This window comes from Stigmatopora argus, chromosome 7 (assembly GCF_051989625.1).
Source record: "Stigmatopora argus isolate UIUO_Sarg chromosome 7, RoL_Sarg_1.0, whole genome shotgun sequence".
In the NCBI taxonomy this organism is placed as follows: domain Eukaryota; kingdom Metazoa; phylum Chordata; class Actinopteri; order Syngnathiformes; family Syngnathidae; genus Stigmatopora; species Stigmatopora argus.
Genome location: NC_135393.1, coordinates 15,962,455 through 15,987,934, shown reverse-complemented (window position 1 = coordinate 15,987,934; position 25,480 = coordinate 15,962,455). Strand labels below are relative to the sequence as shown.

Sequence of the window (25,480 nt, the reverse complement as noted above, 5' to 3'; positions counted from 1 at the left end):
CTATGTCATTTTTAAAGAAAAAACCTTACTATACTATGTCCTTTTTAAAGAAAAAAACCTTACTATACTATGTAGTTTTTTAAGAAAAAACTCTTACTATACTATGTCGTTCTTTTAAGAAAAAAAGCCTTACTATACTATGTCGTTTTTTAAGAAAAAAAGCTTTACTATACTATGTCGTTTTTAAAGAAAAAAACCTTACTATACTATGTCGTTTTTTAAGAAAAAAAGCCTTACTATACTATGTTGTTTTTAAGAAAAAAAGCCTTACTATACTATGTTGTTTTTTAAGAAATAAAAGCCTTACTATACTATGTCGTTTTTTAAGAAAAAAAGCTTTACTATACTATGTCGTTTTTAAAGAAAAAACCTTACCATACTATGTAGTTTTTTAAGAAAAAAGTCTTACTATACTATGTGGTTTTTTTTAAAGAAAAAAAGCCTTACTATACCATGTCGTTCTTTTAAGAAAAAAAGCTTTACTATACTATGTCGTTTTTAAAGAAAAAAACCTTACTATACTATGTCGTTTTTTAAGAAAAAAAACCTTACTATACTATGTCCTTTTTAAAGAAAAAAGTCTTACTATACTATGTCGTTCTTTTAAGAAAAAAAGCCTTACTATACTATGTCGTTTTTAATGAAAAAAAGCCTTACTATACTATGTCGTTTTTTAAAGGAAAAAAGCCTTACTCTACTATGTCGTTTTTTTAAAGAAAAAAAGCCTTACTAAACATGGTTGTTTTTTAATAAAATGAAGCCTTACTATACATGGTCATTTTTTAATGAAAAAAAGCCTTACTATACATGGTTGTTTTTAAGAAAAAAAGCCTTACTATACTATGTTGTTTTTTAAGAAATAAAAGCCTTACTATACTATGTCGTTTTTTAAGAAAAAAAGCTTTACTATACTATGTCGTTTTTAAAGAAAAAACCTTACTATACTATGTCCTTTTTAAAGAAAAAAACCTTACTATACTATGTAGTTTTTTAAGAAAAAACTCTTACTATACTATGTCGTTCTTTTAAGAAAAAAAGCCTTACTATACTATGTCGTTTTTTAAGAAAAAAAGCTTTACTATACTATGTCGTTTTTAAAGAAAAAAACCTTACTATACTATGTCGTTTTTTAAGAAAAAAAGCCTTACTATACTATGTCATTTTTTAAGAAAAAAGCCTTACTATACTATGTCATTTTTTAAGAAAAAAGCCTTACTATACTATGTCGTTTTTTAAGAAAAAGAGCCTTACTATACTATGTCGTTTTTTAAGAAAAAAAGCCTTACTATACTATGTCGTTTTTTAAGAAAAAAGCCTTACTATACTATGTCGTTTTTTAAAGAAAAAAAGCCTTACTCTACTATGTCGTTTTTTTTAAAGAAAAAAAGCCTTACTAAACATGGTTGTTTTTTAATAAAATGAAGCCTTACTATACATGGTCATTTTTTAATGAAAAAAGCCTTACTATACATGGTCGTTTTTAAGAAAAAAAGCCTTACTATACATGGTCATTTTTTATGAAAAAAAAGCCTTACTATACATAGCCTTTAGCCATTATTTGACAAACATTTTTAACAATTCAACTGAGTAGCAGCATTTGTTTTATTTTGAAATTGTAACTTTGCTGGCAGCTCATAATGCTTTTTGACACCAAACCCCCCCACACACAAACACACATCTGCCACACAGGGATATATTGACAAAAATGTCCCTATTTGCAGCCACAATTGAGCAGTATTGATGACTCCACGTTACCCAAAAGGGAACTAACTCATTACATGGTTCCAAACATTTGAAAAAAAGGTCATGTAGGAAAGCAAAACATCTTTTTTTAATGTCTATATCAATGAACATAATTCATGTACTTTTCATTGAGCTCACATATATTCACTTTCAGCAAATTAGTGTTTTTATATGAAATAAAACTTTTCATTTTGCTTGTCTTCCCAGCATTATTTCACCTTCCGTGCAGCAAGTCCTCCACAAACCCGAGTGCGTGAGGACCTCCTCGTTCTTGCGGACCGTCTCGTTGTCCCCGAGGTTCTTGGAACGGCACATCCCGCGCGAGTACAGCCAGTAGTCGGTCCCCACGGCGATGGTCATCAGGCTGAAGGCGCAGAAAGCCCCCGCCGTGGTCATCAGCATCATGACGCCGCGGTCGCACAACCTCATGCCGTCCTCTTTCAAGGAAGTCCAACGACCAGCCACTTTTCGCCACGTCCCTTCCGAGTGTCCATCCTTTTGTCGTCTTTAATGCGGTCGGAACGGGACGCTTCGAGAACAGATTCAAAGTAAGTACGACTGCTTCTCACTCTGCATTGCACATGGTTTGCTTTATTGTGGCGGGGTTTCTGCTGGAAAATCAATGCGGGCCAGCTCCACGCCCTGTTAGCGTCCGTCCAATCAGATTTCAGTAGAGGACCAAACAATAAATACTTACTCAATTATGGAAAACGCCAACTCAATTAATGTCAAAACGTGATTATTTCACTATTTGATGAAATGTTTTGCCGGAATTCAGTTTACTTGTCAAACTCAGTGGGCGGGACTAACACCTGATTGGTTAACTACCAGGACAGGAAAAAAGTTAGTACACCCCCGTTTTATAAATCTTTTAATCTCATTTTACAGTAAAATGAGATTAAAAGCTTTATAAAACGGGAAATTTTTGTCATACAAGTAAATTTTTTACTTGTATGACAATAGTCATAAAATTCAATTTCTAGCCCAATTTTATAATTCAGTTTTTACATTAAATGAGCTGGAATTTTAACGAATTCATGACACTTAATTTTTGGATTCCAATTTGACTGAATTGAGGACATTTGTATATTAGATAAAACTTTGTTGAGGTCCGATTTTACATTGACGGCGATAGACATCTACTCAAAATGGATTGGACGTCTATCTCCGTCAATCCCCTGCGAAGAAGAAACAACACAAGAATAGGAGTCAGTCAACTTTTCATACTTTAATGTCGATGCCTCACGCGCAGGTTATGACGGTGCATGCAACATGAGTAGTAATTGTCACACAATTCTGTTGATATAAAAGTCACTCAAGTCCTTTTCTTCTTTTGCTTGCCTTTTGCATAGTAGACATGAAAATTCCCTTCTTTTTTCTGCTAAGAATGGTCGCTGTGGGGAAGGGTGGGCGTTAGGGACAAACGATAGTGCTTTAAAAAAAAAAAACAGTTCAAAAGAGTGACTTGACCGGTCAAAAATTTGGAATTTTAGCGTCCGTTACGGGCGAATTAGTCCAATTTCAAATTCAGAATTGGCTTTTTCCTAACTAAAATGACCAAGAATAACAACTGCAATATAGGAAATTCCAAATTGTAGTATTTGGAGTAAGTCAACTCTCAAATTCAACAACTCAGTTAATCAATTTAATGGCGCCTTATTAGCTTACAACACCATTTAAAAACCATTTCCAATTTTACGGCTGCACGCATCAAACAAAAGTCTGATATACCGCTTTAAAATTCATTATTGGTTTGAGTGTCCATGCCATAATGCTATTAATGCCAATTCAAATTTTGAAACGTTGCCCATTTGGTAGCAAAAAAAAAAATCCCAATTCCCCCTCAGAAATTCCAATGCTTTGCACAAAGTTCTAATTACGATAAAAAGTATTGCTCAGTGGCGTAATTGCGAGCGAATTCATCTCCATTTACACGTACACAGAAACACATACTGTATTTTCACGACTATAAGGCGCACCGCATTATAAGGCGCACCCTCAATGAATGACACATTTTAATTTTTTTCCCATATATAAAGCACACTGGATTATTAGGCTCCCTGTCTATTTTGGAGAAAATTTAAGACTTTTAAGAGCACCTTATAGTCGTGAAAATACGTAACTACTTTTAGGTGACCATCTCACACGATCTATTAAGTCTGCCATGTGGAAAAAAAAGGTGGAGAAATCAATTGAAAAGAGCACAAGGTTAATTGTGGCATGCATAGAAGGAGCTGCACCACAAAGACAGCGAGTATAGCACTATAGAGGGGAGCGCATACATGGCACTAGAGTGGACAATTCATGGAAAGTAGTATTCAAATGGAATAAATAGTACCTCGCTTTGGGATTATATAGTGCCCGGCCCTCCCTGTTAAAATGGATTGGACATTGCACTTTTTTGACTAGTTGAAAAAGTGTGCGTTGGATAAAAAACAAATTGTTTTGATGCATTAAAATCAAAAGTTGCGATATTTTAGTGTTACTGTACCTTTAATTATTTGGGGTATTTTGAAATCAAACAGAAAATATATATTTGGATGTTGTAAATCAAGGGTGTCAAACTCGGGCGGGCCGCAATAACATCAACTCCATTTCATGTGGGCCGGACGGACCATTTTAGATATAATATTTAGATATTTTTTTTAAAATTGGACTATTAGAACTGCATCAAAAGCCCTAAATACTCAGTTTTTTTATAGATCTAAAACTGTATTTGGACTTTTTTTTCTTAATAAAGGAAAACATCTAATAATAATTTGTTTTTCATTTCAAATGGAAACCATTTTTTTTAAATTATATTCAATCTTAAAGTGGAAAACCGAAAATATTTTTATATATTTATTTTTAGATTTTACAAAATGCTTTTTGACCTAAAAACACCAAAAGAAAAAAATGGATAAATTGCAATTATTGATTTAAAAACGGGAAAAATCAGGAAATATAATATACATCTATAATCTTCATTTGAATTTGATCCTAAAGCAGAAAGTTGGCACTCACGATTTACTTACTCGGGCCGCACAAAAAGATGCGGCGGGCCAGATTTGGCCCCCGGGCCGCCACTTTGACACCTGTGTTGTAAATAAAGATTTGACATGGCTAATTTGTTTTAGACAATTGATTGTTTTGCATTTGTAGAGCTAGCAGAAAGCCTTTTAAGTGCAAATCAAGCTCAAGGTCTAAATGTATAGGAATATATATATATATATAAATACACGCATAATTTTTTTTGAAGGGCGCAGGACTGCCTGACATCACGAAAAAGACTCATTTGGAAGACGAGACGTGCTAGTTGGGGACGACCAATTGCGGAAGGCCCCGCCCACCCCGACAGACACGTGCATGCTTGCATATGTGCGCGATCACATACATTCATGACTTATTGATCGTGGAATGTTCATGACCCGCCGTTGACGAGAAGGAAATGAATAACAAACGTGCCTGTTGCCCGCCGCTCGGTCAATAGCTAGCGCTCGTTAGCGCGCTCGCTCGGTTGAAAGCAGTCCGCTGTTGGAGTGACGTCCTGTTTTATTTTTAATTTTTTTTTCAGACTTCTATGACAAACTCAGGGTTGGTGAAGGAGAAGCCTTGGAATTCATTCTGGTCCAGATTCATGATGAAGAGTTTGTCCGTGGGGGTCAGTTCCACGGCCATCTTGGTGAACTCCTTGTCAAAGTTGCCCACGTCACGGCGGGATTTCTGGCACACAGAGGAACACGGTTAGTGGCAATTATTTTGCATCGTGTTTAAAAATATATATTTAAATAAAAAAAGGGGGCGGGACAGGACAGGACGTAGGAAGAAGTCCCATTGAAGCACAGGAATGACGGCTTATAATCATTTGTTTTTTTAAATGTCTTTTAGGATTTTAGTAAACATCGTGTCTGTTTTTCCCCGTCAAAAGGTGGCGCTCTTTCCCCTGGGTAAGTGACTTTTTGGGCTAATTAAAAAAAAAATAGATTGATTTTCTGTAAATGCAATGTTCTCATAAAGAAAGTACGTGTTGCGTTCATTAGCAAAGGGATGTATTTTTGCTTGACCAGCATCTGGTAACAAATGTTTTTTGGTATTTTGGGGCAACTTTGAGTAATGTGTGTGTGTTTGTTTTATTTTTTGGGGGGGGGGGGGGGGGGGGGGGGGGGGTTAATGTGGCAAGAGCTGACACAGTGCAACAAATAAGTAAACAGAGCTGCCGATCGAAAAGACAATGTGCTGCTATAAGTGAAACATTCAGGTAGAGACGAAGATCCATAAAAGGGATTTCACAAGAGGACAAAGGGTGAAGCTGTGAACATGAAGCGGGGGTTGGGGGAACAAAAAAATGAAAAGTTGCCCGTGCCTACCTCCTTTTGTTTCATCTCTCGATGGCTGGCTGGAAATTGGCTCCTCATACTCACGTGCCAGGCTTGATTGTACGAATTGGGATTTTTTTTTTAATGTCCACTCATCTGCCTAATATTTTTATTTAATCGCATATTTCGTTTGTCTTAGCATTTTAGCTGTAAATGTTGAAAAAAAAAAAAAAAAAGCTCAACTATGTATGTGAGCCCTATGACTTTATGCTAATATTTTGAGTGAGTCACTAGTTAAGTTCTAACTGACTATGTTTTATGCTTCTAGGGCTTTTGGGGTGCCTTCGTGGACTAGAGGTTCGTTCACCTGACTTCAGTACGGCCGGCAGGTAGGATTCCGAATCCCGGTGGTGGCAGTATAGCTTTATACTAATACTGACATTATCATATATTGGGCCACCTTCGTGGGCTAGAGGTTCGCTCACTTGACTTGGGTGCAGGTGAGTGCGGTTCGAATCCCGCTGTTAGCAATATGACAGAGTATGCAAATGGTTGTCTGTCTCTGTGTGCCCTACAATTGACTAATGAACACTTCATACTAATATTTTGAGATTTTAGTATAAAGTGTTCATTCACACAGAGACAGACAACCATTTGCATACTCTGTCATATTGCCACCAGCAGGATTCGAACCACACCTGCCCGCACTGAAGTCAGGTGAGTGAACCTCTAGACCACGAGGCGGCCCAAGAGGACTTGGAGCATAATGTCAATTCAAACTTAACTCGTGACTTAATTTTGAGTGAGTCATTAGTGTTAAGTTTTATCTGACATAATGCTTCAAAGACTCGTGGTGCAGAGGTTCTCTCACCTGAGTTCAGTGCGGGCAGGTGCGGTTTCAAATCCCACTGTGATTATCTTATTTGGAATCATTACCAAAATAATTGGACCATTTTTATATGATTACATAAATCAGAAAGTTTTATATTGAAATATTTACTATTTTAAAGATTTATTTTTTTCCCCCATTTTGTTTTTCAATTTACATACATTTTAAATGAAAAATATTAGCTGCTTAATGAAATAATTTGAACCATTTGAGGTCTAACCTATCTCTTAAAAATGAAATACAGACGCTCCCCTACTTACGAACGCAATTGGTTCCGAGCGATTGTTCATAAGTTGAATTTGTTTGTAAGTTGATTCAGTGCTATATTTTGTATTATAATTTATGTTTAAGGCTGATATAAGTATATTGAAGGTTTATATAAGTGCATTTGTATGTTTAAGGCTTGTATAAGTAACACGCATTGGTTTGTACTGAAAAAAAAAAACATTTAATAAAATGGAGAGAATATGTACAGTACTGTAGAGAGTGAGTGAGAGAGAGAGAGAGAGAGAGATTTATGTATTAGAAACTGAAACTTTCAGAAGTCACTGTGGTCCAGTGGCAAAGACAATGGGTCAGAACTTCAGGTGGACTCGAGTTCAATTCCACTCTTTGCAATTCTCAAATTGTTTATTGAGGTAATGAAAAGGATAGATATAACTTCCAATCACATCATTTCAGAAGTCACTGTGGTCCAGTGGCAAAGACAATGGGTCAGAACTTCAGGTGGACTCGAGTTCAAATCAGGAATGAGTTCAATTCCACTCTTTGCAATTCTCAAATTGTTTATTTAGGTAATGAAAAGGATAAATATAACTTCCAATCATATATAGGCGGGCCGCCTCGTGGTGTAGTGGGTAAGTCACCTGCCTGCGACGTGGGTGTCGAGGGTTCACGTCCCGGTGTCGCCAGTCAACGACTGTATGGTGTCGGCAGTCGGCCGAAGGCCGACTGTCGAACACCACCAGGACCCCCCTCCCCCAACTGTCTTCCGGTCAGCCGAAGGCTGACCGGAACATAATTGTTTTGCTGAAAAAAATGACTAAGTGTTTATTTTAATGAAAAAAGGATTACCCATTTACTGAACTACATAGTGTAGTGATCAGTCAAACGACAGCGGGATTCGAACCCCAGTCTCCCACATGGCAGTTAAATGCACTAACTTGAGGTCTGTCTGACCCATTGTCTTTGCCACTGGACCACAGTGACTTCTGAGATGATGTGATTGGAAGTTATATCTATCCTTTTCATTACCTCAATAAACAATTTGAGAATTGCAAAGAGTGGAATTGAACTCACTCCTGATTCCCACCTCAAGTTCTTACCCAATGTTTTTGCCACCGGACCACAGCAACAACTAGAAGGAGAAGAATCAGAAGTCAGATTTATTCTCGAAGTCTCTTAGCCTTACTATACTATGTCGTATTTTTTAAGAAAAAAGCCTTACTATATATACTATGTTGTTTTTTTAATAAAAAAAAGCCTTACTATACTATGTTGTTTTTTAAGAAAAAAGCCTATGTCGTTTTTCTAAGAAAAAAAGCCTTACTATACTATGTCTTTTTTAAAGAAAAAAGCCTTACTATGCTATGTCATTTTTTTAAGAAAAAAGCCTTACTATACTATGTCGTTTTTTAAGAAAAAAAGCCTTACTATACTATGTCGTTTTTCAAGAAAAAAAGCCATGCTATACTATGTCATTTTTTAGGAAAAAAAGCCTTACTATACTATGTGGTTTTTTTAAAGGAAAAAAGCCATACTATACTATGTCGTTTTTTTAGGGGGGAAAGCCTTCCTCTACTATGTCGTTTTTCAAGAAAAATTATTGCCACTCGTTTCAAATGAAATGGCTTGCCTCTTCCTTGCAACTCCCTCAATAGAAGCCTTTAGCTTTTTACCAACCATATTTAAAAATTGGATGCATGAGATATTTAATGATACAAATGAAAAAGGTTATTTGCACACTGGAGATACATTCACGCACTTCCGCATTGCAACGAAGAAGAAGGTAGATGCTGGGTGAGCTGAGCTCTCACAGCGCCAGGCGTCGGTATTAGCGGCGGAAAGAAGTACTACTCCGAAAAAGGCGCGAAATACAAAATTGGACTTGCGAACATTTTTGGACTTAAACGCAATTTGCAGACATGTTCGTATGTACCGTTGTTCGTAAGTTGAATGTTCGTAAGTAGGGGAGCGTCTGTAATCAATAGCTGTTGAAAAGTAAATTGGTTATGTTAAATAAATTGGCTCATAATAGCAATAATGCAGACGAAAAACAAGTGTCCTGGTAGGCATCAGTGATTATATTACTACTTTCCAGTCATACACAACAATAATACATACAATCCATAGAAGCGTCTTTCGTTTACCCACAACAATTACAACCGATATATTCATTGGATTGACTTTTTGTCCGTAAATGGCCACCATGTAACGTGACAAAAAAAAAAAAAAAGAATGGTTACGGAATGCCCGACATACATCTACAAAGTTGTCATTTGTTCTGGTGCGCTGTCTCAACGACTAAGTGTAAATTGGCACACTATTTAAGGGGTTGTTTGGCCTTTAGACTTGATATTATAACCCGGATAATACTCCTCGCTCGTCGTGATATCTGGGGGCGTGTCGAGGGAATAGTTTGACATTTTTTTAAACGGAGGAAAAGCTAACTTCCTTTCCTAACGCGGCACAGATATGAGTTTGTTGATTTTGATTGCCCGCGTGTGTGTGTGTGTGTGTGTGTGTGTGTGTGTGTGTGTGTGTAATGTGCGTGCAATCAGTGGGTACTAGGCGGGTACTCCGGGTTCACGAATGTGAAGCCTTGGAATTCTTCCTGGTCCATGTTGGCTATTAGCTCCTTATCTGGGGGGGTCAGCTCTGGGGGGTTGCGTGTGAAAAAGCGGTCAAAGTTCTCGGCGTTGCGCCCGCACTGCCCAAGAAGAGGAGAAAGAGAGAACATGGAGGGATGGCGGTGAGCGTGATGAGGGAGGAGGGGATATGCCAAAAATAAACAAATCAATTTCAAAAAAAAAAAAAAAAAAAGGAAACTCAAAGCACGCCATTGACCAATGTCCATTGTTGTCATTGGTCACCACGGCGACCAAGTGGAAGAGTAGTGACCAATGACGGGTTGATGGTTAGGTGCAAGGGGATGAGCCCTCTACCGACTTACCTCATTATTATTATTATTATCCCTTTTTTAGGTATGATTTTGCAGGTTGTACTCACAGATTTCGGCTTGAAAGGCGGCTGGACCTCTTTGTTCTCCAGTTTTTCCCAGTCGATGTAGCGGAAGAAGGCGTGCTCCTTGATGTCCCGCCCACCTTCGGGACCGCAGCCCAGACGCTTGCCCGGGTGTTTGGTCATAAGCTGGAGATAAACAAAGGATTCAATCATTTTAAATTCACAGCAGACAGATGATTGGACACCTAGCGTGGTGGTTGACGCTGAAAGAGTTGATTTGTTTTTAACTTAACCAGCTATAAAACAAAGGAATTAAGTGTTTCTTTGCTTTTTGTACAGTGGTACCTCGACCTACGATCAGCTCTACCTACGACATGCTCAAGGTACGATGAAAATTTCGATCGAATAATTCGCCCGCGATACGATCAAAATTTCGAGATGCGACCAAGCCAGGTGGCCATGACATGAGGCTGTTTATCATTGTAGCGCGCGTGAGGGTGGAGGCGTGGCAAACAGCTAACGCACCCAGAACGAAGGTAAAAATAATTAAAACTAAATTAGAATTCAGTTTTGTGTAAAGTTACATTAAATGTATGTTTGAGTGTGTCTGTATATATTAATCCAAGTTAATTCAAATTTGTTTGTTCGTTTACGAGTGCGTTGTTGTCGTGGATAAAGTCCCCCCGGTGTTGGTGTTTTTTCAGAGGGTTGGAACGAATTAATTTGTTTTTAGTTCATTTCAATGGGAAACGTACGCTCGAGTTACAAAAAGCTCGACATACGATCTCAGTCCCGGAACGGATTAAGATCGTATGTCGAGGTACCACTGTAAATGAAAACATTGTCTCACCCCCTTGCAGATGGCGACAGCTTCTTTGGACATGGATTTGGGGTACGAGACGTGGTGCTCCATGATGGACTGGAACAACTCGTCTTCATCCTCGCCATCGAAAGGCGGCTGAAAATAAAGAAATTGACTGTTTTTTTTTCTTTTGGCCAAAAGGAAAGCATGTAAACGCAACGCCCACCTGGCCCGCCAACATTTCATAGAGCAGCACTCCAAAGGCCCACCAGTCCACAGACTTCCCGTAAGGCTGGTAGGCTATGATCTGGAATAGACGGGAGAATAAAAGGGGAGTCTCATTCTGAGCAACGAAAGACAAAAGGATGACGGCGCGTCAACGGACCTCGGGTGCAATGTAATCGGGAGTCCCGCAAAACGTCTTGGTGGTGATTCCATCCGACATGTTCTCCTTGCACATGCCAAAGTCGGCGATTTTGATGTGGCCTTCCGAGTCCAGCATGACGTTGTCCAGCTTCAGGTCCCTACAGACACACTTGCAGGTGATAAGTACATACTACAGTTCCAGGGGGATTGGGAACGTGCACGCCGTTATCACTCAACAAACACACTCACCGATACACAATCCCTTTGGAGTGGAGGAAGAAGAGGCCGGTGGCAATCTCGGCTGCGTAAAACCTGAAAGGAAAAAAAATGGAGTTATCTTTTTTTTTTCTTAGCTGCTAGAGTGTATTTTAATGGAACAGGATTTTTAAAAAGTACGGTTGTATTTAGCTTGAAAATTGTGATCACAGTAATAATGATTGATTTTTTTATTATTATTCAAAAACACTGTTGGACACACTGACTTAAGATGGTAAAGAAATAAACAATTGATTATTATTCAGGTTTGGGTTTGTTTCTTGTCAGTCGTGGTTTTCCAAAATAAAGCAGATATTGGTAAATGTCTTATTTTGAACAATCGGAAAAAAACTACTTTAACATCCAGGGATGAAAATGGCAAAATACACAAGACAAATGTGGTCTGCAACGGATAATTCTAATACGAAATTACCTAAGGCACCTCTAAAGATCTATACTAGAAAGTCTGGCCTATATAAAAAATAAATAAAAACAATGTTGTCAACATAACTTGATCTACTCACACTGCATGAGGTTCCTTAAACTTCCCGACTTGTTGGATCTGGTACATCAGGTCCCCTCCGTTAATATACTCCATGACAAAATACAGCCGGTCCTGCGGGTTGGAAAAGAAAGCCCGTCGGTGGTCACGGGCGACTCCGACCTGACCCGGTCGTCACCCCCCCCTAAGCCCACCGTGGTTTGGAAGCAGGAGTGCAGCTGCGTTAGAAAGGGCGGCTTTCCGGAAAGCGCCAGGACCCGCTTCTCCACCATGGTGCACTCCACGTCGTCGTCCTGGATCACCACGTCCTTCTTCAAGATTTTCACGGCGTACAACTCCTCCGTGCCCTTCCTCTCGGCCAGCATCACCTGCGAGCGGCCCAACCCAGGGGGAAATTCGGGTCACTCTTCCTGTGGCGGGCGGACAGTTTTCATTTTCTTCTTCCGGGAATCAAGCACCTTGCCAAAGCTGCCCTTTCCCAGAACCATGATGAAGTTGAAGTCGGAGAGCTTGATGCGGTCCTGGTTGCCGTTGCTGTCGTATTTGCTGACGGAGGACGAGGACGAGGAATCGGCTGGCTTCCCCGGGCCCACTTTGGCTCTCTGCGGAGGAACCAAATGGCCGTCGACTCTCGAGACAAATTGACAGCGTGACCGGACGTTTGGCCAAATAACCATTTTTTAATGTAAAAAAAACCAGACCATTTAAGATTTTTTTCCTCACTTTTATGACCCCAAAATATTTTTTTTAAATATAAAAATGATTCATATAGCAATAAATTTTTGGGCTGTTTTCCTTATTAAGGTATATCAATAAATAAGTAGAATATTTTCGTTTTTTCCTCTTTAATTAAAACTAAATTATTTTTTTAAATTAAAAAAAAAAATCCAAAACACGAAAATATTTCCTATTTAAAGGCTCAAAAAGAGGATTTGGACAAATCTCAATGTCTATACATGATCTATTGACGATAAAAAAAAGCTGTCAATTAATTTAGCCAGTCTAGCTAGTCAGGGTGAATATAATTTTGAGAGCTGGTTTCAACAGTAAACTCTCGGTCATATCAAACGTCCGGGCGACCAAACGTCCGGGCGACCAAACGTCCGGGCGACCAAACGTCCGGCGACCAAACGTCCGAGTACCAATTGACAGCGTGACCGACTCACTTCAAACTTTGCCCGGAATTCCTCGTTGCCATCTTCGCTGTCCGGCTGGACGGGAACGTTAAAATACTCTCCCTCCTCCTGGGACAGAAGCTTGAACCTGGCGCCCAAGGACAAAGACAGTCGTCGGCATCTTGAGTCTGGAGTAACGAGCGTAAATGTTTGCGTCTGCGCTTTACCATCCGTCCATCCCTTGTTTCTGCAGCTCCGAGATCCCGAAGGACAGAGAACCCATGAAATCGTTCCTGCTGGTCAGATCCCAATCCCAGATTTCCACCGACAGGCGGCGGTCCTTGTCGCTTTCCTTGAGGTTGCTGAGAGACAAGAAAACGGTGAAGCCGCACCGAGAAACAAAGCACGCCGTCCGAGCTGACGGCGTCTCACAAAGTAAAGGTCTCGTTCCAGGTGGGGTTTAAGCAGCATTTCATGGTCTTGGTCTTTTGCTTGCTCTCGCTCTTGGGGTCGGGGACCAGCTTGAGTTTGACGTAAGGGTCCGACAAGCCGTTGGGATCCATGGGGACCAGATTCTTGGCCTCTTTGACTGTTGCAAAACAAGCGGCAGACGGGAAGAAGAGGCATTTTAGGCCGCGGATCGAGCGCAACGCTTAACGGCAGTTTAATTCGGGCTCCCAAATCAATAGAGACTAAGCCCACATTGCAGACGAATGTCCGACGGGCAATGTGGGCCAATCGTTGAGTTATCGATCAGTTAATGGACTTTCCGGTTTTTGGTCTTAGCCGGACGCGGTCTCTGGGGGCCGAGGGGGGGATTACTCACTGGTGACGGTCAGGGTGTCTTGGGCGATCCGAGCCGAGATCTGTATGCGACCTCTCCTCTCCGTGTGATCCGTCCCGCACAAGCTAGGCACGTTAGCCACGCAGCGCTTGTGGATGTTCAGCATGCAGTCTGGAAAATGAGGGAGGGCTCAAATTAAATGTCGGTCAAAGCATTTTTTTTTGCCCCTGTCGTACCCTAACCTTTCCTATCCTCCCTCTTTCCTTTCCTATCAATGAAGAAAGATCTGAAGATTATGTAATGCTATTTATAGCCAGGTAGCATATCATTGGAATTCAATTATGTTTCGGTTTCATTATGCTTCATGTTTTGTATAAGGCATTCATTTAAATGCTATGAGAGTGTTATTAGGGGCCATTAACAAAGTGTATTTCTCTTTCCATGTTATTCATTTATAATGTTATTTATTCATTAAAAATCATGTTTACATGTGCGCCTGTTTTTATGGGATTACATTAGATTTTTTTTAAAGATCAAAAATGTTCACTTGCCCTATTAATCCCTCTTTTTTCAAGTAGCAATTTCTTAATAAATGCCACAATATCAACATCTACAAAGCAACAATTCCAAAATTTGGCAAAATTAAAAAGCATTCAGGTTCTGCTGTTCTGTGTCCAAGTAGCTTAAATTCAAAATAAATGAAACAATTGTTCACGACTGAAAAACTTTGAGTACCAAATACTCTCAAGTAGAACAGGCTGATTTAGAATATCAATGTTAGGATTAGGCTTGCTAAGTTTCTATAAAAGAGTCAAGTCATTGGAAGAACTAAATCCATTTTTTTTATACATCTTTGGATCCAGATTAAAGTCAGTTGTGATGTTTCTGAAACTCCACTAGGTGTCAGAAACCCCTTGAGACGGGTGTCAAACTCACTTTGCCTAGTTATGCTTTTAATTTGGAGGGCCGTGACTAGCTAAATTAATCGACAGCTTTTTTTTGACCGTCAATAGATCATGTATAGACATTGAGATTTGTCCAAATCCTCTTTTTGAGCCTTTAAATAGGAAATATTCTCTTGTTTTGGATTTTTTTTATTCACAAATTTTAAACAATAATTTATTTTTAATTAAAATGGTAAAAACGGGACTCGGATGATTCGGCCGAAAGACCGTTCGGTGGAACGTCCATTCGGCGACCTGTCCGCCTGTCAAACGTCCGTCGGCGAAACGTCTTTAGGCGAATCATCCAGCCACGGAAAAAAAACATAATATTCTACTTATTTATTGATGTACCTTAATAAGGAAAACAGCCAACATTTTTATTGCTATTTTAAGCATTTTTATATTTGAAAAAATATTTTGGGGTCATAAAAGTGAGGAAAAAAAATCTTAAATGGTCTTTTTTTTACACTTAACAAATGGTTATTTGATTATTTGGTTATAAACTTTTCTCTTAGAAAGTCAAAACAAATAATTCCTGTTTTATCTTTTAACCATTTGTTGACACTAAATGTATTTAAATAAATCTTTTGAGGTAAAAAAAAAAAAAAAAAAAGGTGTACGTACGGTCACATTTCATGCCCTGGTGTATGAGTCCGTAGAGGAGCGAGCCGCAGTGGTCGCAGAAGGTGGGGCTGGAGTACGTGTGCACCTTGAATTTGTGTTTACTACGTGGATCCTGCCGAGAAAAAACAGACAAACAGACGACATCACCACGGGAAATGGACTGCGCCACCCGGCTAACGGCCATAAATCATCCTCAACTCCGTCGTGGCGTTAATGGGAGCATTTCATTTGAGTGCGTCCCGAGGCTCTTACGCTGATGCCATTTGTTTAGAACAGTAAACGCTTCAATCTCTTTTAATTACAGAGAGAAAAACAGATAAGGTTGAAGGAAATTGGAGAGGCGAGCGGGTCCAAATCCCTCTTCAGCTGCGTGCAAATACCATCGACCACTTAAACGCCATTGGTTTTTACTTTTCACATCACATTTCCAACTGCTATTGTTTCATTTGGACAACCCATAAAAATATTGGACTCATTTGGTTGCCGTAAATTCTATAGCCAATTCGCATTGTTGGTCCAAATAAATAATTTTGTCTTTTCCCCCCCAGTTTTACTTCCCTAAAAAACCCCATTTAAAATCAGTGGTAGTCCACAACAAGTAAATGTTTTTTCATGTAGCCTAATTTTTTTTTTTTAAATGTACAAAGAATGAAAATATATTTTTTTCCACAAAGGGCGCAATCGTTAAAAATATATGTTTTTTTTAAAATTAGAAATTAACCACCTTAATGCTTGTGTAAAATAATTAATTGCACCCCGATACAAAATTTTAGCTCATTTTTCCCATTCGTACAATTCTCACGTATGTGTTTGATTGACTTACCTCAGAGGACGGCCCTTTGTCGGCACCCGGACAGGAAAAGGTGACAAATTCATGGCAGCGCTTGTGGACCACAAAACAACACACTGCAAATGAAGGGAAGAAAAATGCATTAACAAACACCCCAAAAACAACAACAAAGGAAAACAAAAAATGAATCAATATGTCAATGAGGCGCCATTATTCATTCCACAATAAGCACTTTGCTTTTATCGGCCAAAACCAGTTCGTGGTGCTATTTTTAGTGCTACTTTAATTCGATCACAGCACGGAGGCGTTAGCTGAAACGCCAAACGTCACCTGTGGCGCCTTGAATAACAAACAAATAATAACAAGATTTTTTCGTGCCTTCATTTCCATAAGCTTTTGTTACCTATTGTACTTTTTTCTGGTTGCATACCTGTCAACCTCTGCCGATAACTGCCCTTATAAATGATTATGATTCCCCTTACAAACCCCCCAAAAAACCTTACAAACACCGTACGAATCGTACGGTGTTTGTAAGGTTTTTGGGGGGTTTGTAAGGGGAATCATAATCATTTATAAGGGCAGTTATTGGCAGAGGTTGACAGGTATGTGGTTGGGTTAACAAATCAGGTTGTTTTGACAAAGGCTCACTTTAAAATTGAATGGCCACTGCAAAGGTGTCACAAATAAGTCACTTTCAATCCTAAAAATACCACAACAGACCCACATTTTACATTAAAGTTCAAATGAACTGACCAATTTTAACGTGAGGCTAGAGAGGCTTTCGATAGGTCGCAAGGTTGTCACCTTTTCATGCCGGTCAACTTATACGTTTTTCCCGTTTTTTATACATTTTTTTTAATTATTTCAAATGGTGTTCGCCGTATAACACCTTTTTTACAGAATTTTTTTAAGTACGTTTTTTTAATCAACTGGAATCACATAAATGCCCCCAAATTATTCCAAAATCTAATTTTTCCACACCAATCTAATGTCACCAAAGTCGATGTCTGCGGACCCTGAACAACTTCCAGTTCAAGTAAAAAAAAAAAGAAGTAATGTAACGTTTTAAATCTCAAGTGTATGACATTTACTCCCAATATTACAAAAAACAAAATATTACATGAAAAGCAATGCTCACACAGATTTAACGTTGACAAAAGTCAAAGCCAAACAATTTCTGCTTCACGTTACAGAACATAAACGACAAAACAACTTTAATCTCATTGAATTACGATAGTACAATCTATCATTTAATGTTCATAATTTGATTTTAATCTCGTAATAGTTTCATTTTATCCTCATAATATTAAGATTTTTCTCTCAGAACATTACAATGCATGACAGTGGTTAAGAAACACTACACCAAGGGTGTCAGACTCGGTTGGTTCGCGGGCCACTTGATTTCATGTGGGCTGGACCATTTTAGATATAATATTTAGATTTTTAAAAATAAATGGATTAAAAGAACTGGATTAAAAGCCCTGAATGTTCCGTTTTTTAATAGATCTAAAACAATGTTTCTTTTAGTTTATATATATATATATCTTTAGATTTTACAAAATAATTTTAGAACTAAAACAGAAAAAAATGATTAAAAAATTAAAATTATTGATTCAGAAGGGGGAAAATCAGGAAATTTAATATACATCTATACTCTTTATTTTAATTTGATCCTAAAACAGAAAGTCGGCACTCATCATTTACTTTCTCGGGCCACACAAAATGATGTGGCGGGCCAGATTTGGCCCCCGGGCCGCCACTTTGACACATGTGCACTACACTAACCAACGCAGCGCTATTGTGTACCTAGCTTTATTTGTACAATTGACTTTTGCAAACAATGCTCACACTCGCAAAAGAACTTCTCATCAGTGCATATCCTTTTCTTCGCACGGAATCAACTGATTCGCCGCCATCCCAATCGTTCGCTGGCTTTGAGTTTCGGGCACTGGTTTCCCCCAAATGGTAGACGCCACCCTCGCTTCGTGTTTGTTAAACAGCGCGAAGATGGAGTCGTGTCCATCTGCGGTGCCGTGCAGGCAAGCCAATAAATGGAGAAAAAAAGGGAAGCGTGACAAGAGAGAGGGACTTGAAGTCAAAGTGAGACAAAAGGGTGTTTGTCCGCAAGAGTTGGGGAGGCGGCCGCTTTTCCTTGGGTGCGTGCGCCGTGTCACAAACGGCAAACCAGTCACACTCGAGCCTTCTGCTCGTAAATCTTCTCTCTTGCAGGCGTTTGCAAGAGAGGCCGGGTGACCCGACGTGGCGCTCTTTACTCTGTCGCTTAGCAACCGGGCCGAGCCTGACGGCGGAGCCCGACAACTCCCCCCCCCCCCCCCCTTTTAGAATGACTGCCGGCGTTAAAGGCAAATCAAAAGCTTTCCTCAAAACATTCCGGAAGACACTTGAACTGAAGAAACGAGAACGAGAGAGATGGACGGCCTCGTTTCGGGGGAGAACGGGGTCGGTCGTCACATGCCAGTGTATCAACGACTTTACTTTTTTTTGGTCCTATCGCTTACATTAAACGCTTTCAGGGCTATGAGGCTAAACGGTGTCCAATCGTCCTTCTACAGGGAAATTAAATGAGTAAAATTTACCGTTCAATAGAAGGATCGTTTAATAAAACTGATTTTTTTTTTTACAATTAAAGTTAAGAAAATATTTTTAAAAACATTAAAATAAAAAAATAAACAATATATTTCAAAGATAATAAACTCCTATCTATAGTGCAAGATATTTAAGCAAAAACAATATTTTCATTTTCTTCTGAATTATTCCTATTTTTTTAAATTCAAACTTTGCATTTAATTATTTTTTTCACCCTCTTAAGGATTTTGCCATTTTCAGAGGTATTTTTCAATTTTCTGTATTTTGATGTACTTGTGTTCTGCAAGGGTGTCAGACGTGGGTTGGTTCGTGGGCCGCTTTAACGTCAACTCCATTTTAGATAGAATATTTAGATTTTTTTTAAATAAATGATTAAATGAACTGGATTAAATGCCCTGAATATTCAGTTTTTTATAGATCTAAAACAATGTTTATTTTACCTTTTTTAAAATATATTTTTTAGATTTTACAAAATGATTTTTGAACTAAAAACTGAAAAAAATCGATTAAACAATTACAATTATGGATTTAAAAGGGGGGAAAAACCTGGAAATTTAATATACATCTATACTGTTCATTTTAATTTGATCCTAAAACAGAAAGTCGGCACTCATGATTTACTTTCTCGGGCCACACAAAATGATGCGGCGGGCCAGATTTGGCCCCCGGGCCGCCACTTTGACACGTGCTTTAGAGAAGAAGAAAAAAATGTGACCACCAACCCAGTTCCCCCCAACTCTTGCAATCACTGTCACTGGCAGGTAATGAGTTAAAAAGGAAGACATGAAAAGACATCCAAACAAGCTGCACTGGAACAATAAGTTGGCGGCGTTGTATCACAAACACACAAAAACACAAACACACACAAACACACACCTGACAATTATTGACTTGCACCAGCTAGCTAAGCCCTTTGTTGTGGTTCAGTCAATTACAAAGAAATGATCAGAATGAGATAAACTCCAGTCTTTTGTAATCAATAATTACACACCGCGATTAACCATTCATTACTCCAACAGTGTCTACTTTGACATTCAAGTTTTGGATATATTTTTAGAATTCGCTTTACAGCATTGTAAATAAAGTTTCATGTTTACACACAGCCCCATAAACCTTTCAAAACTGTGTTTTGGCAATAACCGGGTTATGAAGGAAGGATTATTGACTGCACGTAAAGACTTGTCATTCCTGGCAAAGAAGCTTGCCAAATCTGTTGCGAATGGGCGGGGCCAGTAAGAATCAAGACCTGGGTTTTTGGGTTCGATCAGAGACTCGAATGTGGGTTTAAATCGGGCCCAATCGAGGCGGAATTGATTCACCGAGTCCTTTCTTATGAAAAGCGCTCTTTTTGGTGGAAGTACCGGGGGTGACGCACTTCTGCCAACATGAATTATGGGAGATAATTGGGTCATTTCAGGTCAACGTGGAAGAAGTAATATACCATATGCACTTTTGTCAAGGACGATATTCGGACGATGCCAATTAAGCGGCCTTGACCGGACGGCGCATGCGTTAGCTCGTTCATGCTACGTGGTAGACTGCAGTCATTTAAAAAAAAAACAATCTGGGCAGCAGAAAATCATCCGCCATCGTCTGCGGCGCCTTGACTTTGTTTGTGGTTGCCCTCAATCTCAACTCTCAATAAAAAGCATGCCTCATTAACAAAGCCCGCAGCGACGCAGAAACGAGCCAATAGCTCCTCTATTTTGCTCTTGAAATGCGATCATGGTTGATATTTTGACGCAACGTCCGCCACACTTGCGCAGGACCCGGACGGAGAGAGTGTGACTTCCTCTTTCTTGCCCTCCGTCAACACGGGCGTCGACGCGTTTAAAAAAAAAACGTACATAGGAAGTATTCTGAGCTGCCGAACGAGTACGGGAACACGCCTAGAATGCACAGGAGGCCGGTCTCTGTCGCAGGTAGAAACAAGTCCACATTGCGTGCTTGACATTCCTCCCGTGCTGGCGCTCCTCCCATCGCCATGGCGGCGCACGGCGGTCTGAGCTTCTGCGCCGTCCAAGGGTTAAATGGAGCGCCCGTGTGTTTTCTTAAGGAAAACCAATACAAGTGCTGGATTAAAAAGGTTTAGTTTTTTTGGTTGTAGTCCAGTTGGCTACGAGAAAACTCATTGGATGCTTTTTAAAGTGTGCCAGAAGCTAATTAAGAGAATAAACGGACCAAAATAACAAAAAAAAAAAGGAATGACTGCAGCGAAGTAGGAAATACGCGACAGTAAATGCTGTCCATTTTGACGTTTATGCTCTTAGAATCACTGCGAAAAGACGAACCTGTCGATAGTGTGTCACAACTGAGACTGATGGACTGTGTTGGGTCACGGGATAAACACGGGTGTCAATCAATGTTCACATGACCAGGAAACCGTGTGATCTGTTGATGGACGGGATAATCAATATGATGCGTTTCACTCAAATCGTTGAAGCATGACGTGAGGTTTTTTTGTAATCAAAATAATGCACGGATAAGTTAGATTTCAGATGGAAACTCTGCTATCGAAAATGTCAGCTATTCTTTTTTTTCGACATAAAACTCTGTAACATTGTAACATTCATCTCATTCACTGTTATTGACGACAGAGGACTGTAAGTCCTGAAATGAAATAAATACACAGTTAAATCATTCCAGGACTATTTATTTCAATAAAAGTATAATTGCATTTATTTTTGTTTTAACATTTTTTCATTACAGTGGTACCTCGACCTACGATCAGCTCTACCTACGACATGCTCGAGGTACGATGAAAATTTCGATCGAATAATTCGCCCTAGATACGATCAAAATTTCGAGATGCGACCGAGCCAGGTGGCCATGACATGAGAGGCTGTTTATCATTGTAGCACAGTCTTTTTTTTACCGCATCTCTTTCGCGTATAACAGATATCTACGAGCACTGAACAATTTATTCAGACGAGTTTCGACCAGGAAACGCACAACGCGCATGCGCAGGCAAAAAGAGGGCTTTCTGGGTAATGAAGTATACTCGACGCACACAACATCGATAGCCAATGGCACCCTTTCTTAGAATAAAACTTCATTACCCACAATCAATACGTGGGTAGGCTATTATTCCTTGCTTAGCCTGCTAGCTCCCGCGATCGCTCATTCAAGACTACTTCTCGTTGGCAAGTGGTCGTGCGTTATCCTATAGTGAGGACATTTGTGTGCATCATTTTCGGAATATTTTGAAGGGAATACAACAGCAAACAGCCCATTGATAGCGAACGTGAGGGTGAAGGCGTGGCAAACAGCTAACCCGCCCAGAACGAAGAAGGTAAAAAATAAAATAAAAAAATAGAATTCATTTTTGTGTAAAGTTACATTAAACGTATGTTTGAGTGTCTGTATATATTAATCCAAGTTAATTTAAATTTGTTTGTTCGGTTACGAGTGCGTTGCTGTGAATAAAGTCCCCCCCCTGCCTGCTTCTATGTCCGTCTGTGTACCCTCCGAAATGAGTCTAATTTTAGTTCTATTAAACACATTTCATTACTATTAAACCACTAGTTATGTGTTACTTTGTTAATAGATGCCGAATTAGAAGAAATAAAACATTTTTTCCAATCCAATATCCTGTTTTTGGTGTTTTTTCAGAGGGTTGGAACAAATTAATTTGTTTGCAATTCATTTCAATGGGAAACGTTCGCTCGAGTTACGAAAAGCTCGACATACGATCTCAGTCCCGGAACGGATTAAGATCATATGTCGAGGTACCACTGTATTTAAGAATTAAGAATTGCTTATGTAGGCTGAATTTTTGTGCTGGTCATATTGAGAAATATTTTCATCATTTGCTGCAGGCCATAGTTTGGACAGCCCTGTATTACAATGTATGAATTCAGCTAAAACTTAGCATGCAGCCACTTGTGTTGTTGCACAATTCATTCATACTGATGAAACAAATGGCTGAGGATGTGAGGAAACCCACCGTGAGAGCCTTTCCTAACCCCGCTGAACTAACCCTTGCCTGGAAGTCACACGGACACCTGAATGGTAAAAAAATCTTTCACGTGTGGGAAGATGACTTGTATGCAAATCGGCATTCCTCAATTCAGGTTTAGTCGTCCCCTGAACGCAAACTGTCACCACGCTTAGCAAATTTGCATCTAATTACTTCACCTTCGGGAGTTCAAAATCAAAATCTGACAATTCCCCTTGCGAGTTCTCCATGACGGCCAGACAAAACCAAACCACCGCGTGCGTCACTCACGGCTAAATGTGCAAAGGACTTCTCGTAGGATTCACGCAATCACCTAGAGCGATGGAATTAAATGGAGAATTAAGCCCCAGAGATAACGAACCGCTTCAAAAAATTAAATTAAAAAAAAAAAAAGAGTCCAACTCTCCGGTTATTAACGATAAGCACCACGGAAATGAGCCGAATAGCTAAAAATATCCCACGTAGGGAATTAGGGCAAAGTTGCTCACCGTTGGAAAGACTACGGTGAGAAACATCTGCGACGCGGACACGCTGACGAGGTCGATTGCGGCGAGAAGAGGAAGCGATACGGCGGGCGCGGCAACATTTTTTAGCGCGATCAGGGTGACGGCGTGAACGCCAGCCACAGTCGCGACTCAAGTAGGACCTGCTCGTTCATCTTTGTGGGTAAACAGCTGCCAACAGCAGCGCCGCAAGGCCCGCCGAGGGGTCACGGTGACAAAACGCAGACCCGAGAACCGCTCGCTACAATTGACTGTGTGAGAGGGCCGTGAAAAAATAAAAACAACAACCGAGCTGGTGTACAAGCGGAAAACTTGACAGCACGTGCAGCCAGTTTTGCAAGTGTTTGTGAATGAGCATTTGTCTTACCTTGGCACTGGAAGCCCTGCTTGCCGAAGCCCCTGCGAACACAGGTCAATAATGAATTAAATTTGAATAAAAAATAAAAATCAAAAAACGTATGACTAAACACCCACCTAAGAAACATTCACTTAATGGTTTGTGTCCTAAAATATTGTATCGGGTTGCTTTTGTTAGTACAGAAGCACCCATGAATGCCCAAAAGTTGCACATTTTGGAAATGCTTGCATCATGTTTTATGGGAATTGGGTGTTAAATGTAAAAACTACAAAGGTTCAAATGATCAAAGTGAAGATCACAAGTGAGTTTATTTGAATAAAGGATGGTTGTCATATTTTATACTCTTGCAATTTTACAAAAAGGAGAACATTTGAATAAGTCAAAAGTATAAGAACAGGACAATTACATTTTGGAATCAAGTGCAAAGTTTTGGTGGAGTTTATGTCCTCAACGATCTAAATATTTTCAAATTAAAATGCATTAATTTGATTTGAAATGTGAACATATGAGAAAATATGTCCAAAAAAATGCATTCATATTGTGATTAAAAAGGAGGAATGCTGAAAATAGGGACATTTGCTGAATGTTAAATTTAAAAATAATAATGGTCTGTATATATAAATGTGTGAAAAACAGCTGGAAGTTGGAATGAGAAATCTAAAAGTGAAATGTAAATACGGAAATATGCTGCTTCATTTTCATGCAAAATGTCGGAATTTTGGAATGTGGACAACAGCTGTGCGAGTTGCAAATGTTTGTTTGACACGACTATTTTGCTCCAGGTGGACTTTTCCAACACAATTAAGGGAATTCCTTCGTTCAATGGTTTTATTTTTGTCTATCGTTTTGAAGTTAGACGCGTTAGAGAACGGCAAAGGACAGCAAAGTGGTGTAAATAATGAACCATCAAGAAATGTGGTCGCTCGTCTACTTGATTTGGTTGAATGGTGAACGCCATTAATCATGACGCATTCAATGACACACATGGGCATGCAGCAGGCCCCCGCGTGCCTGCGGATCGGGGGTGGGTTCGGGGGGGTGGTGGGGGGATTCTGCGTGGCGATGCGGCAAAAAAAGAAAGAAAGAAAATATATAAAAAATAAATAAATAAAAACGCCAGCGAGCCCCCGGTCGTTCGGTCGTCTGCTTCGGCTTGGGCTCACACTGCGACGGCATCAAGTGAAGCACCTGTGCACGCGCGCCCACGCGCACCACATGCGGTACTCACCAGATAAAGTCGGTGCAGTGGCTGCAAAAGGTGGGCTGCTTGAAGAATCGAGCTGTGAACTTGTGGTTCTTCACCTCGTGGACGTTCTTCTGGCGGAGGGCTCCCTGCCGAGCGAAGCCTCGCGCGCCCTCCGCCACCTCTCCGTCGCTGCCGGGGTCAGCCATCTTAACGAGGAAGCTGACTGAGGAGGAGGAGGAGGAGGAGGAGGAGAAGGAGGCCGAGGGAGAGGAATGGGGAGAGGGGGGTGGGTCCGAGGGGGGAGGAAGGAGAGCGAGTCGCGGTGCAGGTGTCTGTCTGTCTCTCGGTCTCGGTCGCTCGGTCTCTTCCACCTTCTCCGCCCCTCGTCGCCGTCGTCCGACCTTGTCTTACCCGCCCCTGCCGACGACGTTCGGCTCGGTTCCGACGAGTTCTGCCCTCGTCGCGGTTGCTTCTTCCGGCGTGTCCCTCGTCTGCTTCCCTGTTGAGTCTCGCCTTTTTTCCCTCCCTGCTTGCTTGCTTACTCGCTCGCTCTTCCGTTTGGTCTCTACTTACGAC

The 25,480-nt window shown here is 40.1% G+C and overlaps 2 protein-coding genes and 1 long non-coding RNA gene across 5 annotated transcripts in view; 1 reads left to right on the top strand and 2 right to left on the bottom strand.

Moving 5' to 3' along the window:
* LOC144078089 (voltage-dependent calcium channel gamma-3 subunit-like) overlaps positions 1 to 2,316 on the bottom strand; it is a 4,656-nt gene extending 2,340 nt beyond the window's left edge. The window contains exon 1 of the mRNA XM_077606291.1: positions 1,962 to 2,316. Coding sequence (XP_077462417.1) covers positions 1,962 to 2,172 — 211 coding nt within the window. The 5' untranslated portion in view covers positions 2,173 to 2,316. The remainder of the gene's footprint in view (positions 1 to 1,961) is intronic.
* Positions 1 to 11,794, top strand: part of LOC144078091 (uncharacterized) — a 16,189-nt gene extending 4,395 nt beyond the window's left edge. The window contains exons 2-8 of the long non-coding RNA XR_013301169.1: positions 1,951 to 2,291; positions 5,297 to 5,465; positions 5,651 to 5,669; positions 6,367 to 6,427; positions 10,450 to 10,493; positions 10,597 to 10,646; positions 10,971 to 11,794. This is a non-coding gene — a long non-coding RNA (uncharacterized LOC144078091). The remainder of the gene's footprint in view (positions 1 to 1,950; positions 2,292 to 5,296; positions 5,466 to 5,650; positions 5,670 to 6,366; positions 6,428 to 10,449; positions 10,494 to 10,596; positions 10,647 to 10,970) is intronic.
* Positions 2,957 to 25,480, bottom strand: LOC144078087 (protein kinase C beta type-like). Of its 3 annotated transcripts, XM_077606288.1 has the most exons (18): positions 25,316 to 25,472; positions 24,947 to 25,127; positions 23,728 to 23,759; positions 16,326 to 16,408; positions 15,503 to 15,614; positions 13,977 to 14,105; positions 13,583 to 13,739; positions 13,378 to 13,512; positions 13,202 to 13,298; positions 12,494 to 12,637; positions 12,230 to 12,403; positions 12,058 to 12,149; positions 11,528 to 11,590; positions 11,298 to 11,436; positions 11,139 to 11,219; positions 10,961 to 11,068; positions 10,156 to 10,296; positions 9,210 to 9,856 (listed from the first exon to the last, which is right to left on the bottom strand). In XM_077606288.1, exons 2-18 carry the CDS (start codon positions 25,108 to 25,110, stop codon positions 9,704 to 9,706), a joined length of 2,004 nt encoding a protein of 667 aa, XP_077462414.1. In that variant the 5' UTR covers positions 25,111 to 25,127; positions 25,316 to 25,472; the 3' UTR covers positions 9,210 to 9,703. The 3 variants fall into 3 exon arrangements, with proteins under 3 accessions (XP_077462415.1, XP_077462414.1, XP_077462413.1); XM_077606289.1 differs by lacking the exon at positions 9,210 to 9,856 and adding an exon at positions 2,957 to 5,445 and having other exon boundaries at positions 24,947 to 25,480; XM_077606287.1 differs by having other exon boundaries at positions 24,947 to 25,477.